We start from the raw sequence: 17114 nt of genomic DNA on the forward strand, positions 1-17114 counted from the left end.
GAGAAGACAGCCACACAAAATGAGAGTCGCTTGAAGTGAAAAGCTGTTGGATGGAGACTTCAGGGTTTCGAGAAAATGGGGGCGCGATTCCCAGTGGGATTTTGAAAGCCGGCACCCGGAGGGCACATTTAAAAGGGCCCAGAGAACAGGGGGGTGGGGGTTCTGTAGCCAATGAATGACTGTCAACAGCGGGAAAAGGGCTTCCATGTTAAAGCCAATAAATGTGTTCTCTTCTGAGTGCAGTGCTACCAGTACATTCAAGGATCCTCAGAGGAGTCAAAGTGTCACGGGAGATGGAAGCTCATATGGTAAGAAGAGCAGAACCGAGCCCTCCCGCAGGTTCTCGGTTCAATCCCAGAACCTTTCTCTCAGTCTGCAAGTTTCCAGGCCTGTCGGCCTTTGAAAGCCGATTGTCTAAGGGCGCTTTAATAGCTCCCGGAGAACACGGCTGAGCGTGAAGGGGACCCGGGGGCACAGCAGAGTTGTCGGCTATGTCTGCGGACACGCCTTGCTGCATATAACAGTATTAGATGGACGGATCGAAGATCATCACAGCGCAGCTCTGACCCAGCAGGAGTCTGTGGTGTGATGGGTTCAGAGACAGACTTTAAATTCTACTGTCATAGGCAAAATCCAGACTCTTAAGGTGCAGTGTGTAAAATTTACGCATCGGACTTGTCCGAAATGGAATATAATATTCACAAGTATGTATTAATGAGTGTATAAGCCTATGGAAATAAGAATCCCTAACCCTAACCCTGTTACCTTAGAATGAGCTGTTTTTATTGACACGGGCGCGGGTATGCTTCCACGGAGGCCGCCATTTTGCACCTCCATGTTTCTACGGTAGCCCAAAACGCTCTAGAGAGGGCCTTCCGCGTTTTCCGCAAGTTTCCCAGCCACCGCCTTTTCCACGTGGCACAGCCAATTCGGTTGGTTGCGATCTGCAACCTCGCCGCAAGATGGCACTAAATTCTACACCCCGCACTGTGACACCGCCACAAGCGTGAGGGGAAGAGTAATGTACAGGTGTGTCAGTTAGAAAGGTTAAATGCGAAAAGGCCTCGCAAGGTTAAACCTCAGATTAACTCCATCCCTGTCTTCCATGCTTTTACTTTGTGGCCATGTACAGTTTCTTGTTCCTGGTCACCTGGTTGCAGCCAGGGTTAAAAGGGAAAATGCTTTTGGAGGTGGACGGGGGAGCTCTTTAAGATCCTGCCTGTTTACAACAGCTGGAAAAAAAACCCGGCATTTTGCTCCTTTTTATGGCGATTCCTCATCCACGCGAAGGATAAAGAAACTCAGCGAGGCGAGGACCAGAACAAATGAACCGAGGACTGGGGATCAACTCTAGGCCGGACTTACTAATCCCCGGTTCTACGACTGGCGAGACCTGAGCGGGAATGCAGAATTTGGGAACAAGAGGTATTTGTATGTTGCCGATATAGTCAGGAAGTGACGGGAACATCTACATCTACTGCCGCCTAAATAAATAAATGGATTCCAACCCACGGTCCAGTCCTCACTGTGCCGCACACGGAGTGAACCTTTGTGTCGTATGAGCCCGTTGAGATTTTCGACAAAACATTACGGCAGAAAAATAGACAAATAGACAAATAGACAAAAATCGAGACCTTGTTACGCTTGAACTCACACTTCCAGTTTCATTTTCTTGCTTCAAAGATGCAAATTGTAATGATTTTTCATTTTTTAACCAAACATTACCAGTTGTTGTTTTTGTAGTGACAGTGTATTTCACTGAAGGACACATTACACATATTCTTAGCCCAGAAAACAAAATATATTAGAAAGAAAATATAGCTTCAGGCAGCAATACACAGGGTCCCAGGGTTAGTCCTGTCAGGTACGTATTACAGTTTTCAGAGTTTCCTGGAAAACACACCATCATTTTGTATCGACAGCAATTACAAATTTCCGAGTTCCCACTATTCCACAATTCTACAATTCCAGAGTATTTCAATAACTTCTTCTTGAAATATAGACCGATGTGGATTAAATGCGGACCCAAGCCACCCAGAACCAGGCAACTTGGTTGTGTCGCACTGAGTAATAAATGTGTCAATAAATGTATAAATAAATGTATACATAAATAAATGTGGCAATATATGTATAAATATAAATATTTGAAAACACATATACAATAAATAAATGCACATATAGAATACATATATGTTCCTTGTATTATGTAATTGCTTATGGTTATTGTTACCAGTAATTATAATTCAGGAAGTTTGTATCGGTTGATATCTCTGGAAATTCTGACAGTGATGTTATTGGGTTTTAATTTTCTAGAATTGACTTTGGTGTGTGCCAGCTCTCCTCACAAGCGTATATATTTGATGTTTATGTATGATGTTTATGTATGATGTTTAGTACGCCGAGTTTTGTTTAATCCAACTGTCTTCTGGTATTCAACTAAATAAAGGCTGATAGTAAGTAATTTCTTGAGTTAAAGTCCAATTGTAACTTAATCTGGGTGTCACTAGACTGCAGTACTATCACCTGCTCTGTATACGCTGTCAACCCGCGCATGCGCGCTGTGTGTGGCGCCAGCTTGGTGACGTTGCGATTGTCGATCAAAAACTTCCTCCGCTATAACTGAACCGCCGTTCTGGAGGAAACCCTAACGACAGCATGTTGGACCTGCCCCGAATACAAAATCTTATTCAGATTGTCTGTGGGTTCGTCGGATCCATGACTTCCATAAAGTTTTGATGTCACGTTAAATCTGAACGCGCCGCCACCTTTGTGAGGACGCAGTTGTTGACCAGTCACTAGACTGCAATGCTTTCATGTGACCTGTGCGCGCCGCCATTTGCGTTTGCTCGCGAGTTGTCGCGGTGATGATACAATGATGGATCGATCTGGATCACACTTCGATGATGGCATGTTGGGACTGCCCAGAATACACTTTTTATCAATCCTGTCTGTGAGTGCGGCGGATCCGTAACATTCATACGCCACTGATGTCAGTTTTTCTTCTGGGCTGGAACCCATAACATTATGATCAAATATGCAAATATATTACTTCTAACGTCATACTGCCGCCACACAAATAAGACATTAACATTAAATTAGCAATAAATAGATGCAAACAATTGATGGGATGATTGATGTGAAAAATTTACACAAAAACATCTATAATAATCAATATATATATATTGTTTTGCCTTGTTCGATTTGATTTAGTCTTGATTTGTCTAGTAGACCATACTCTGACCTGTACATTTTGACGTGTCCCTGGGAATATGGATATTACTTTATTATCCTCCCGGGTTTATGTTCTATATTTACAGCAGCCAAAGATGCAAAATATAAGAGTAATAATTGTACCTGTATGTGAACACAAGGCCGATATGTCAAAAGGTCAATATAGATAGTACAGAGCCGTACAACGTGAGGATTTCCTGGTCAGTGAAAATACTATATCCATTACAGACATATAGGCGATGGCTTTGAAAGAGGACCTCGTTATCAGCCCTGTGGTATGCCTTTGCCACCTAACCTTATCAGTACCTATCTGTCCCTGTGTCCCTCTGTCATAAAGTAATTACTGCTGGTCATCTATTCAAACACACACACACACACACACACACACACACACACACACACGTTGGTGTGTTAGTGTCTGAAGCGTGCGTGTGTGTGTGTGTGTGTGTGTGTGTGTGTGTGTGTGTGTCCACGACCATGACACCACAGTGCATTGTGGGAGGTGAGGTCTGACCGCAGGTTGAATAAAAGCCTTGGCCGTTCTCACTTTTAAAGATACGCTCAGTAGTTTCTCACACTCCAGATTCCCTGTCTCTCTGTTGAAGGAACCAGTTGGAGTTCGGCGCAGGAACCCACACACACAGCAGCCATGGCAGGTGGGTCTCGTTTATCTTGAGTATTATTATTATTATTATTATTGTTATTATTATTATATGAATATGAATATGAATAATGCACTTCATAGTAACTCAACTTTTTCAGAGCAACGTTTTCAACCTTTCCCAGTTAAGTTATTAAGTTATTCCCCACAGGACAACTAATATAGCTCATGAGAACATATCAATAAAAGGATAAATGTATAGATATACCGATATATAAAAAAAAAAAAAAGGTGGATTACTGCATTACACTTGTCGTGTAACTCTACTAATCTGTATGTACTCGGGAGACGTTGTGCTTTTTTGTTTACTGGCTTTGAGTTTTTACATTGGTTCGGGAGTTATTCATGGATGAAGCGGTGATTCCAACCTTCCGTGCGGTAATCTGTGACAAGTTGACAATTGCACCAAAACTCACGACCAACGTGATTTTAATTCAATGATGAGTAATATGAGATCTTTGTTTTGTCATTTCTCTCAACGGCCTCAAAAAGGAAATACACCTTCAACGAAATGAACGCCGTATAAACTGAAACTGCTGGTTCTGAGATGTGTCTCTTTTCTCCTGCAGACAGGGAGGATGCGAACAGGCCAAGGAGAAAGGTGAAGTCCTCCACCTCTTAGATTGAACCGCTGTTGTTTTATTGTGTCAAGTGTTCTGGGAAATTATCTGTAATCTACAGCTGTAATAAGATAACTCATTGACTAGAATAACTGATAAAGATGGAGGACTGTCATGCATGCGGCGTGCATCAGAATTGACCAATAGCAACAAAGGTCATTGGACGTTAATTGAAGGTCTTGTACCTCCATTGAATGCACTGTTTAACAAACCCCTATACAAACCCCTATACAATACAGTACAATACGTTCAACGTTCAATTGTACTGCACAGTATAAACTGGAATGGTTGCTTGAATGCTAAAAGCCATTGAAGTCCTCTGAGAGGTATTCCTAAACTCCTTACGATGTTGATTTTTTTCTCCCCCTCACAGCCGACCGTGTTTGGCTTCCCGACCTGCATATTTTTCATCGTCGTCAATGAGTTCTGCGAGCGTTTCTCCTACTATGGCATGCGCGGTGAGCGGATTCGCGTCCACCATGATGTTGACTCATTTCTGGGGCTTTTTTAGGTCTTCGCATATCGAAGGTGTTGTCTCCCTCCCTCTCTCCCTCCAGCGGTGCTGGTGCTGTACTTCAGGTACTTCCTGCGCTGGGACGACGACCTGGCCACCTCCATCTACCACACCTTCGTGGCCCTCTGCTACCTGACGCCCATCCTGGGGGCCATCGTGGCCGACTCCTGGCTCGGAAAGTTCAAGTGAGTCGGGAGTTGGGCGCATTGCACTGCGATCCCCCTCATCTTCGCTCTCAGGCGGTCACTTTCTTTCCTCCAAAGTTTGCCTTCTTCTGATCGATTCCTTTTTTTTTTTTGTCTTCCTTGGCCACTTGGGGTTGCTGGCAATATCTTCTCGTCCGTGCCGACAGTTTGATAGTGGCGGACCCCGCCAACAACAATGGAAACAGCATAAATTGCAGCACATACTTAACACGAATGCCTGTTTCTTATAAGAAAAAAAAAAAGTATCAAAGATGGGATTTTTTTTTTAAACAAAATAATCCGATGGATTACCACTTTAATTTGGAATTGTAGTAATGCCGCCTACAGTGTCAGATCACAGTCCATATTGTCAAACGCCAATGAATCTAATTATGAGGACTTAAAAATATCAATAACCCTGCATTTATAACACACATTTAATTAAGTTAATTATCGGTTGGTTAAAAAGTGCTTAGAGATTAACTTTAAAAGGAAAGGTGAGCATTTTCTACTACTGAGATGACGTGTTGACCATGTTTTGAGATGGATTTATAAACTTTGGATCTTTGAACCGTGTTTATCTAATCTGTGGGTAAAAGTGTTTTGCTCTCCTTATCCCCCTTCCCTTCCCTTCCCTTCCCTTCCCTTCCCTTCCCTTCCCTTCCTTCTCTTTCCTCATCCCCTCTTCCTTACCCTTACCCTCCCCTTCTGAAGGACCATCATCTACCTGTCCATCGTCTACACGGTGGGCCAGCTCATCATGGCTATCAGTGCCATCCATGACATCACGGACACGGACCGGGACGGGACACCCGAGAACATGACCGTGCATGTGTGAGTTGAGCAAACACAAAAAGAAATATAATGTTTACACGCACTCAAAAGACCCCAAAAACCCAAGGTTGGACATCATGCATAACCCAATTCTTTGGCCCTGCCCCAGCGCCCTGTCCATGGTCGGCCTCCTCCTCATCGCTCTGGGGACGGGGGGCATCAAGCCCTGCGTGGCCGCCTTCGGTGGAGACCAATTTGAAGACCACCAGGTATCGATGGATGGATGGATGGATGGATGGATGGATTACACACAAACGCATGCACGCACGCACACACACACACACACACACACACACACACACACAGCTATCACTGTCATCTTGTCCATGTCAGCAGCCCCCCTCTGGGCACATTCCATGCAGTTGTTTATTAACCGATAAGGGGCGGTCCGCCCGTGCTGTACCTTCTTAGTGTCTTAAATGACTCTGTTCAAGGACGGGGGTAACGTCCACAGGTGTGACTGGAAAATAAATCGATAAATAAATAACAGCCACCTGATATCATTTCTCAATCTTGATGGATTGAGAAATGATATCATCATATTTATATATACCGTATGTATATGTTTTGTTTGTCAGTTATTGTGATGTTGTTTCATTCGCTGTGATATCTCGACGCATCCGCCGCTATGTTGTTGACAGTGTCCACCAGGGGACAGCCCACGGACCGAGCGCGGTCGTATCCGTAGTCGACTGAGCACGAGGCGTTTGGATCCTCGTTGATCCAAGGCACGCGCACGGAGTCCAATGTTCAAATGATTCCAGGCATTAGCACGTAGAAAATATCAAAGCCAACTCGTGGGGACCTCTGGGCCTTCGTCGTTGGTCACCCGAGGAAGGCCGCTCCACATTTGAATGGCCATGTTTTAATAAAGGCCTTTTAACATGACACTCCTTGTGAGCGCCTTTGATCAACAGAGGCACCTCTGAGACCTCCATCCAGCGCCGAGGGACTGTTCTTCCTCTTTCTCACACCCCCCCCCCCCCCCCCCCCAAAAAAAAAAGCGCTCGTGGCTACTTTTTGCTCTTCTCTCTACTTTGGGAAGTCGCTACGGTAACATGCGCGCACTGTCGCCTTGTGGTGTCCGCCAGGAGAAGCAGAGGAGCACCTTCTTCTCCGTCTTCTACCTCTCCATCAACGCCGGCAGCCTGCTCTCCACCGTCATCACCCCCATCCTCAGAGGTACCAAACGCTCAGTTAAGAAGCAGGTAAAATAAGCAACCCCATTATATGTGCTAAGACGTGTGTGTGTGTGTGTGTGTGTGTGTGCGCGTGTGTGTGCGTGTGTGTGTGCTGACCTGCAGCCCAGAAGTGTGGGATCTACTCCCAGCAGCAGTGCTACCCTCTGGCCTTCGGAGTCCCCGCTGCGCTCATGGTGGTGGCTCTGGGTAAGAACCTCCTTCAATTCGAACCCTTTCTGTTTGATACGACTCCCAAGCAGTTTCGAGACTGAAGTGAACGCTAAACTACGGTCATTTAGAGAAACACAACACGTGGAAAGAAGGGGACCTCTGACCTCTGACCCCTGAGGCTCCCCGGGTGACCCCTGTATTCTGTCCAAACCTGTGGAAATTTGATTTGATTTTTTTCTTGGATATATCACATTTATTTATGTATTTTACTGTTTATTTATTTAAATATTTTGGGGGGGAATTTTATTTGTTGATTCACTCATTGATTATACATTTATTTCATCATATGTACAACAGGGATAATTTAATAATATGCATTTTAAGTCATTTCTGTTCAATAATTTAGTGACATCACAACCCTACTATACTGGAAATGGACACATTTTTTATGAATGACCAAATGACAATTTCACCAATACGGTTCATTAGGCACAAGAATGAAAAGGTGTCGTGAGTATTTAACCCTCCAAAATGCTCAAAGGAGTCCAGTAAAAACCTGACAACAACAAACCACAAGTCCATTCATTCATTCACCATCAATGAATGTCTTTTTTATATTGTTTAATTGGGAGTATTTGGTTGCTATATGCAGGGGGTTTTAAACTCTCATTCGTGGAAAATGAATATCCAACATATTTTGGGACGCGACACCCACGCGTACTTCATCCGACGGCCACTAGGAGGGAGGATCTGACTGCTGGATGCGTTTTCAGATTCGGTGTGAAGTCTGCTTTACGGCATAAGAAGATAACTAGCCATGTGTTTTACACCCAAAATCATTTAGGAATATATTTAGAAATAGGCTGGCTGAAGACCTGTGGCTCACTGAGGAAAAATCCTAAATACTGATCATTTGAATGTGTGTCATTGTGTCTGCAGTGGTGTTCATAGTCGGCAGTGGGATGTACACCAAGGCCGAGCCCAAAGGAAACATCATGCTGGAGGTCTTCAAATGCATCTGGGTGAGGACTTCTCAATATTCATATATAATATTTTGGTGTCGCCTGAAGAGCTTTAGTTCTCCCATTGGGAGAAGGTTTAAATCCAACGTCATCTTAATCTTCTCCACATTCCACAGTTTGCCATCAGGAACCGTTTCAGGAACCGTGGGAAAGCCCAGAGGGAACACTGGATGGACTGGGCCGAGGAGAAATACGAAGTAGGGACATTGATATTTTCTTTACCGATATCGATATTTTCACCATATTATTTTGGGTTATGATTAGTGGTGCTAGTCTCATTTCCTTAATATTGTCCTATGTTTTTCTTTGTTTGGTAGAAACTCCTGATTGCTCAGGTGAAGATGGTGCTGAAGGTCCTGTTCCTCTACATCCCTCTGCCCATGTTCTGGGCTCTGTTCGACCAGCAGGTACAGAGTGTGTGTGTGTGTGTGCGCGCGCGCAAGGTTAAATACATCCCATAATGACTGATGAATGATAGATGATGTGCAACCTACATGACCCTCAGACACGGAACACCTTAAACAGACAATACTTTTAAAAATGCAAATATACGCACAATACTTTTCAAAGTAACGTTGTGAGCATAGCACCTTATATATTATTTAAACAACATATATATTATTGTAAGTTAATTTTGATATTTTTTATTGGTTGATATTACATCTATATAAATTGATGAATTGATGAACATTGATACATAATATATATCAATATATTTTGTTTGCATTACATTTATGGATATTTCATGTCGTTTTATTTTATTAAAATACGCTTTATTTGATCGATATAAAAATGTATTTCTATTTTCTGTGCTGACGATAATGACAACAAACATGATCATTATTGCATTATCATTATTATCGATGCTACCTTCCATCCTAACCTCTCGTGTCTTCTCCGCAGGGCTCCAGATGGACGCTCCAGGCCACCAACATGGACGGGGACTTTGTAAGTGATCTTCTGGAGAAGTCGGAGGTCCAGTTGTGTACAAAAGGGACTTTCCTTTAAACGTTCTTCGCCGTTATGGAATAATACAGCACGACAATTAACTCTCTGGTTCTTCATAGGGCATCCTGATCATCCAGCCTGACCAGATGCAGGTGAGAACATCATCCAACATCAGACTCCATGATGGTCCTTCATCAGACTGCTGCTGTCCTCCATGGAGGGTCATTGTATCGGTGTAATAATGTAATGTGTTTCTAACCCCCCCAGACGGTCAACCCCATCCTAATCCTGGTGATGGTGCCCATCGTGGACAGCGTAGTCTACCCACTCATTGCCAAGTGCAAAATAAACTTCAGGTGAGTTCCACACATAATAATAATAATAATAATAATAATAATGGAAAAAATATATATAATACTAATGAAATAATAGTAATAATGATAATAAAACATAAACAGTGTAATAATAATATATTATATATATTATACTATATTCACAATAGTAATGACAATTATGATACTAATTAAAAAAATAAAAAAAATACATAATTTATCAAATATGACAATAAAATTATATAATTTTAATTCCTAATGCGCTTTTCACAAAACCAAATGTCACAAAAGAGAAAAGTAAAAATAAATGATGTTAAATTAATTAATAATATAAAATTATAATAATGATGGTTCTTGTGTGTGTATGTGACATAGTCCACTGAAGAGGATGACGGTGGGAATGTTCTTGGCAGCAGTGGCCTTCATCGCCGCTGCTCTGGTCCAACTCCAGATTGACGTGAGTAGCAAACAAAATCTGACAAACTGTACATTTGGACGGAGAAGCCCCACGTCTAACCCCTTTGGCCTCCTCCGTCGTCCAGGTGACCCTTCCCTCATTCCCGTCCGGCAACGCTGGCCAGGTGAGGTTCATCAACATGGTGAACGAGGTGACCACACTGAAAGCTGGGACGACGGACCTGAGCCTGGAGCCTTTCGGGGTATGGAGCATGGAGCGTGGAAGAACCTGCAGGAACCAAAAAAAATTGCCCGACATGAAAAAACAAACAAATCACCCTGAACCGGGGAGGGAAATACAACTTCCTGTATCAAAAACTGCAGTTTAAAGTTATATTTTAAGATGATATGGTTGTTTTAAACCCTTGAGAGTGGTGGAAGCCCGGTAACCACCCTTAGAAAGTCTATCGTTAAACACTGCTCGTGCAGAAGTGTTGCATTACTTTATACTCAAGCATCATGGGTAAAATGCAAAATCATATTTCTATATTATTCATTTATTTGCGGGAACAGACCTCCATCCCATGATGCATGAATCTCTACTAATTAGGCGTTAAATTCCGCCGCCGCCTTAAGATTTTAAGTACTTGAAATCCACCCTCCCCTCACCCCCTAAAAAAAGAAAAAAACAAGTAATAAACAAAAACAAAATAATTGTTTTCATTTAATCAAAGAAGAAATGAACTTTATTCGACCATACAAATCCATTATACGGCTTGCAATTCTCCTATTCGATTTGAGATCGACTTCGAATAACCATCACATCCGATTCAATGACATGTCGTGTCAAAGTAGTGCTTAAAAGAGAAGACTTATATGGTATAATAAAATATTTGAATTTATATATATTGAAGTGCAAAAAAAAAACCCTGTTCATTTTCTCACCTTCCCCTGCAGTTCCCCTGGTGCTCGACTGAAACCCACCGGGCTTGTACATTTGCTTGATTAAAAAGCAGGATATTATATGTATTATAGGTTTATGTATATACAGCATGTGACCTGTGTCCACAGTCGTCGGGGGAGTACCTGACCTTCGACGCCCCCTACGAACTGGTGTTGAGGTCCAACCCCTCCACCCAGGAGCCCATGAAGGGCATGAGACAAACCTACATCATCTTCCAGAACGGATCCATGCTGAGCACTAGAGTCGTGAGTGTATATAAATATATATATATTTATATGAAAAAAAAAATATATATATATAATCAATAAAAGAAAGTCCCGATCCGACGTGTCCTCTCTCCACCATCTCTCCAGTACAACGACAGCTCAGTGAAGCCGGAGCAGGGGGTCAACGACATCAGGTAGGTCAGTCAGTAACTCTGCCGTAACTGACCGCACATGACGCTGCTTAATACACGGCTGCGGGCTAAATCAAATTCCTTGACGTGATTTTTATGAGGAATTCTTTTGCAACTTGTATGTCTGGTTTAAGAACGAGGAGAAAAAACAGTCCCATAACAAAGCTGCAAACTATGTACCCTACAAAAACAAACTTTTCCCGACATATTCATTTTTTTACTGTTATTAATGTGAAATCCGACATATCTGCATTCATGTCGGTAAGTTTTCCTTTGCAGTTCCTGTAGTAAGTTAACGTTGGGAAGTAACTGGAGTGAAAGGGACGTGAAACCAGATGGAGAAGTGACAACTTGTCATTGACAGCTCAGTGGTCATTATTCAGAAGTAACTGACCGCCGATCGGCCGCCGTCGACCGATCGGAACCTGGTATTCCACGGCACTGTGCGGTCGTTTTCCCCACGGGCACATCCGGAGACATTTTGCTCTCGAAGCTAAAAAAAAAAACCATTTTTTGTGTTTTTTTCCCCCCCTCACCAGATTCGTGAACGGTTTCCGCTCCGCTTTGAACGTCACGGTGGGAACGCTGGACTACGGTGCCATCGACACCAACACCATGTCCAAATACGTTTCACTGCAGCACGGAACGTGAGTCTGAGCCCAAAATCATATTTATATACACTGTATGTATGTATCACCGGATCCTATACTGTATGTATGTATCACCGGATTCTATACTGTATGTATCTCCGGATTCACAGCAAGAAAAAGGATTCACCTCAACACAAATGTGTTCATTTTACAGTTGAAGAATTCCTATTTTCCCATCCCTATAACTCACACCACCGTGATGACTCGATAACTCAGGAGTGATAATGACTTAAAACCATTCGCGAATAGAAGAATGATCATGATCCTTCAGGGTTTAAATTGATGATCCCAAACTGAAGTATAATATTCACCGTTTTTTTATTGGATGTATTTAGCGTTTTTATTACTATTAGATTGCCTTCTATTAACATAAAACACTGAGCTGCACGTTGTGTATGAAAGATATACAAATAGAGGTAATAGTCATTATTATTATTTTTTTTTAATATAATCATCATATTATTTGTTCGTCTTTCAGTGCAGAGTTTAAGATCAAGATGGACGCACAAGAGTGTGCCTACACGCAGGCTCTGGGCTTCGGCAGCTCCTTCACCATCGTAATCCCAGCCAACTTAACCTTCGGACCAAACGTGAGTCTCCAGCTACACTTCGCTGCTCCTGAGAAGAAAGCAAACGTGGTCTCTGCTTTGAGGAACATTCTTCAGTCCAGCTGCGCGTTTTCAGATTTCTACCACTTTGGGCTGTTGGGTCGTTTTGTGAAAGCGGGAGGTAGCGCTGTAGCAACTTGGCTGAGGTTCCGCCACCGTCTTGCTATTTAATAGGACGTCAATGAAGGACAACAGACCTCGTTCTTGACATATGAAAGTAGAGAATAATTACCGAAAAGCATCACTGTGATTTGGAAATACCATGTGTCCAAACATGTTTGGGGACAAATTGACTTATGGCGTAACCATGGCAACAGAATGTAAACATTTGACAATAGGTAAAGAGATCCTGTGTTGGGTGGATTCGACTACACATCCGATTTAATGTTGTTTTTGATCAATTATGGGATTTATTTATTTATTTATTTTGACAAAATAATCTTACGGATTACCACGTTGTCTTTAAATGTGTAGCTTTTTTTATTTTTTATAAAACACTGAAAAGGACATTTTACACGGGGCCTCATTTGAGAACAGCCATTAACTATGGGGATAAAATGATGGCCAGAATCAATGGATCTAAACAAATCAAAGTCCACGTCCAGACATCCAGACCGTTGTGGGTTGAATATGACTTGTCTCCTCCAGTGCGGGCAGAGCCTCAATGCAGTGACTGAGATCGAGCCCAACACCATCCACATGGCCTGGCAGATCCCTCAGTACTTCTTCATGACGCTGGGGGAGGTGGTGTTCTCCGTCACCGGCCTCGAGTTCGCCTACTCTCAGGTAGCGATAAAGATGAGGAAGATCTGCGATGCGCGTTTTTATAAAACCTGCGGCGATGCACTTTGCAAAAGGAGGAAATAAAAAGGAAGAAAGAATAAAAACACTGAAACTAAAAACCTCCACAAGCAAACATGTTTATTTGTTATCGCCCACGCCGATCTCTTTTGAAACCCTCCCCGTCTTCCAGGCTCCCAGCAACATGAAGTCGGTGCTGCAGGCGGGTTGGCTGTTCACGGTTGCCGTGGGAAACTTCATCGTGCTTATTGTAGCGGAGGCAGCCCAGCTCCCGGATCAGGTGAGATAAGAGAACATCGACCCCTCACGCTTCGACTCCGCCGCTTAACTGCGCTCAACTGTCTCCGGTCAATTTACCATTTACGTGACTCAATTATTACCGTGCCGGGGAAACGAGAGGGCTTTTATCGTCCATTTCCATCTAGAGCGGGAGTACATTAGCATATCGACGCGACGTTGTACATTCTCCGACCTACAAGATACCATTTGAGATAAGCCAATTGTTGGCGGAGGTTCTTGGCAGATTTTCTTTTTTTTAAACAATTGACTAAAATGGACAATTAGGACGGTACTTCCAGGTTCAGAAAGTAAAAGTCCTGCCGTGTTTTTTCTCCATAGACTGGTTTCACTTATTCGTTGGGACTTCGGGATTGTACCCAATCCAGATAGTTGACTCAAAATACTGGGAGAGCTTTTCCTCCCTCAACCTCAGCCATCGTGATGGGCTACGTACATGCGTGACAGGGGTGGGCCAATCACACGATAGTCGTAAATGGGTTTGTATCCGTAAATTCTACCCCAGTAGTCGTGATCGGATGGTCGCAATCGAAAAAAAAAAAACCTGAAGTTGCCTAAAAAAAGGCAGTAAAAGGAGCTTCTCCCTTTTATTGTAAAAAAAAAAAAAAAAAACCCCAAAAAGACCAAAAAAACAAAACATGTTATTTTGGCAGAGGGGAACGCTGGTAGTAAAAGGCAAATTAAGTTGTACTGACGTTTCCTGTGTCTTCTACATTTACTGAAAAGCGAACAAAAAGCAGGAAGCGGTTTGGGTTCAGCTCGGTCGTCAACACTTACCTGGTGTTAAACCAAATTTCGTGGCCAATCAGTTTAGAGTTAAGCGGGTCACAGTCGATGTTGTAGAGATGTCTGCATCTCTCAATACATGTATTTGCTTACTAGTGGATCTTGACCGGCCCAATATGGCGTCCGGGCAGACGCACGTCAAAATCGCAAACGCAATATCTACGCTTATGGGAGGGACCCGCGTGCAGCTGTCCTATCACATTGATGTATTTGTCATGACGGACAGCCGATATACCCGACGAGACCACGATTTTGCCGATCGCGGATATTAACTCAAAATGATCGGACGACAAAGCACAATATTCGTAACGGATAGTCGTTGCATCCGATCGATTGGCCCACCCTTAATACCCGACCCGCGTGCTGCTAGTCCTGTACTCCGCCCGTCGCAGTGGGTGTTGCAGCTCGTCATCCGAGCGTCCAATTTGGAGGGCTTGGGCCGATCAAATCCACCCCATAATCAGTGCCTGTGATTGGCTTTTATAGTCATCGGCACCTCATGCTAAGCTTGACTAAGGCCCCGGGCTTCCTTGGGTTTACCAGAACCAGTTTAAGAATAGTTCCATTTCCTCTCACAACGTCAGCGTTGCCATCGTTTACGTAGCCCAAACGTGTACAATTCATTACATTTGGTCTTTCAAGCCACTACGATGTCTTTAAAAAAAAAAAAAAAAACATACTGTGTCAGGACCGGCTACAAGTTGCACTTTCCTGGCAGTTCAATTGACAACCCTATAAACCAAAAGAGTATGTCCGGGGCGTTATTAGCAAATGGCCTCAAAGTTGTCCAATCCATCCAATGGATGAAAATGTTTACCGCGGCGGGGAAAGAGGTGAAGTAACCGTGTTCCTACTTCTTCTCCAGTGGGCGGAGTACATCCTCTTTGCCTCCCTGCTGGTGTTTGTGTGCGTCATCTTCGCCGTCATGGCCTACTTCTACACCTACGTGGACCCGACGGAGATCGAGGCCCAGTTTGCCGAGATGAAGCCGGAGCAGAAGGAGAAGAGGAGGAGGAGCAGCGTGGAGATGGAGAGGAGGGCCTCCGTGCAGCACCACCACCACGAGAAGAGGAAGGGCTCCGACTCCAGCTCCAACAAAGAGGAAACCAAACAGACCAAGGCCGACGACTAAGATTCCTCACTCTGCCTTCTTGTCTTCCGTGCGACTTCTGCTTGGTTCTGTGTTTTTTTATCACGTTGTAGGTTAGGTAGGCTACTACCTGACGATGGCATGGAGTGAATGACATCTGAAGTCGGAGGAACCCAGAGACGGGGTTTAGACGGTTTGAGTTGAAGGGTCGGATCGCCGTTTTCCCAACCCAGGCCTTCCTTAACGCTTGAATGCGGTCCAATGGGGCGAATGAAGGAAACAAACATTTTAAAAAGGCCTGAACATCAAAATAGAGTCCTGTCCTTCAAGCTCTCAGTGCTCAGTATTAGTAAAGAGTCTGGGTGGGAACAATAGGCCATTGTATATTTTGAGACAGTTGGGCTCAGAATCTTTGGAAAAGATTTGTTTTTCTTTCCTACTGTTTTTTTTTTTTTTTTTTAAACAGTATATTCTTCCAAAAATTCCAATCTTCGCTTCCAGCTTTTTGTGCATCATCTCTCCTTCCTATATTGTAAATTTATTTTTTTACAATGATTTATTTTGCACTGTGTAGCAAAAATCGTAATGCAATTGTTGTTGATTGATGTTGACTTTTATGACGTGTGAATTCACAGGTGTCCATTCCAACCTTCGTATTTATTTCCAGCCAATGTTTGTTTGCATTGAAGTCGATACGGTTTCAATTGAACACCGGCGTCGAAAAGGTTGCCAAACAGAAAATGGTTCAAATTGCCAATTTTACACTCCCCCCCCGCTATCGAGGTTTAGTTCATTTTGATCTGAAAAAATGTTTTCTCTGTGTACAGCCTGACCACCAATTTCTTCAATAAACAGTCCTTTAAAGTGTTCACTTGACCCTGTGTTCAACGCAATATTGAACATTTACTCACGCAAAAGGCAATTTCAATTCATTTGTTTGTAAAGTGTCCTCGGGTTCCTGAAAGGGGCTATATAAATCCCAGTTATTATTATTATTATTATTATTAGTGAATTCTGAGGCATGGACCTGCATACGGGTCAACACCGTGATCCCTAAATAATGCTCCCAGTAACTGGAGAAGCAAACCTTTCAAATGAGGGATGAAAAAAAAGTTTACTCACCACAACTTGTTTCAATTCTTCCAACTGCCTGACTTTTACAGTCTTGTCGGGAAAGGCGGACCCCGCCACCACTAACAGGAACAGCGTATAGAGGAGCACATGCACAACACAAAATACATTTCAACGGCTGCTTAAGCAGCACAGGCTAAATAAAATATCAAATAAGAGACTGGTCAACAAAATAATCTTACGGTGCCAACACTGTCAACCGGTGAGGAAATGGCACGCCTTTGCAAATGTGTTCATTATATAAAGCCCAAATTGTGATGGCGACGAAAGGCAACATCCAGGGGCCACGTCCTCA

General features: G+C 43.2%; 1 protein-coding gene across 1 annotated transcript in view; it reads left to right on the plus strand.

Moving 5' to 3' along the window:
- Window positions 1-15730, plus strand: part of LOC307247725 (solute carrier family 15 member 1-like) — a gene marked incomplete at both ends in the record, with an annotated part of 17191 nt that extends 1461 nt beyond the window's left edge. Inside the window, 21 exons of the mRNA XM_080023848.1 lie at window positions 4886-4970; window positions 5070-5211; window positions 5926-6045; window positions 6155-6254; window positions 7137-7227; window positions 7350-7433; window positions 8337-8419; window positions 8536-8616; window positions 8737-8826; window positions 9323-9367; window positions 9487-9519; window positions 9635-9723; window positions 10075-10156; window positions 10242-10358; window positions 11167-11304; window positions 11413-11459; window positions 11996-12103; window positions 12585-12696; window positions 13363-13500; window positions 13688-13795; window positions 15464-15730. Coding sequence (XP_079879974.1) covers window positions 4886-4970; window positions 5070-5211; window positions 5926-6045; window positions 6155-6254; window positions 7137-7227; window positions 7350-7433; window positions 8337-8419; window positions 8536-8616; window positions 8737-8826; window positions 9323-9367; window positions 9487-9519; window positions 9635-9723; window positions 10075-10156; window positions 10242-10358; window positions 11167-11304; window positions 11413-11459; window positions 11996-12103; window positions 12585-12696; window positions 13363-13500; window positions 13688-13795; window positions 15464-15730 — 2160 coding nt within the window. The remainder of the gene's footprint in view (window positions 1-4885; window positions 4971-5069; window positions 5212-5925; window positions 6046-6154; window positions 6255-7136; window positions 7228-7349; window positions 7434-8336; window positions 8420-8535; window positions 8617-8736; window positions 8827-9322; window positions 9368-9486; window positions 9520-9634; window positions 9724-10074; window positions 10157-10241; window positions 10359-11166; window positions 11305-11412; window positions 11460-11995; window positions 12104-12584; window positions 12697-13362; window positions 13501-13687; window positions 13796-15463) is intronic.
- Between the last annotated feature and the right edge of the window lie 1384 nt (window positions 15731-17114).

The sequence above is a fragment of the Zeus faber genome, assembly GCF_960531495.2.
Source record: "Zeus faber genome assembly, chromosome: 2".
In the NCBI taxonomy this organism is placed as follows: domain Eukaryota; kingdom Metazoa; phylum Chordata; class Actinopteri; order Zeiformes; family Zeidae; genus Zeus; species Zeus faber.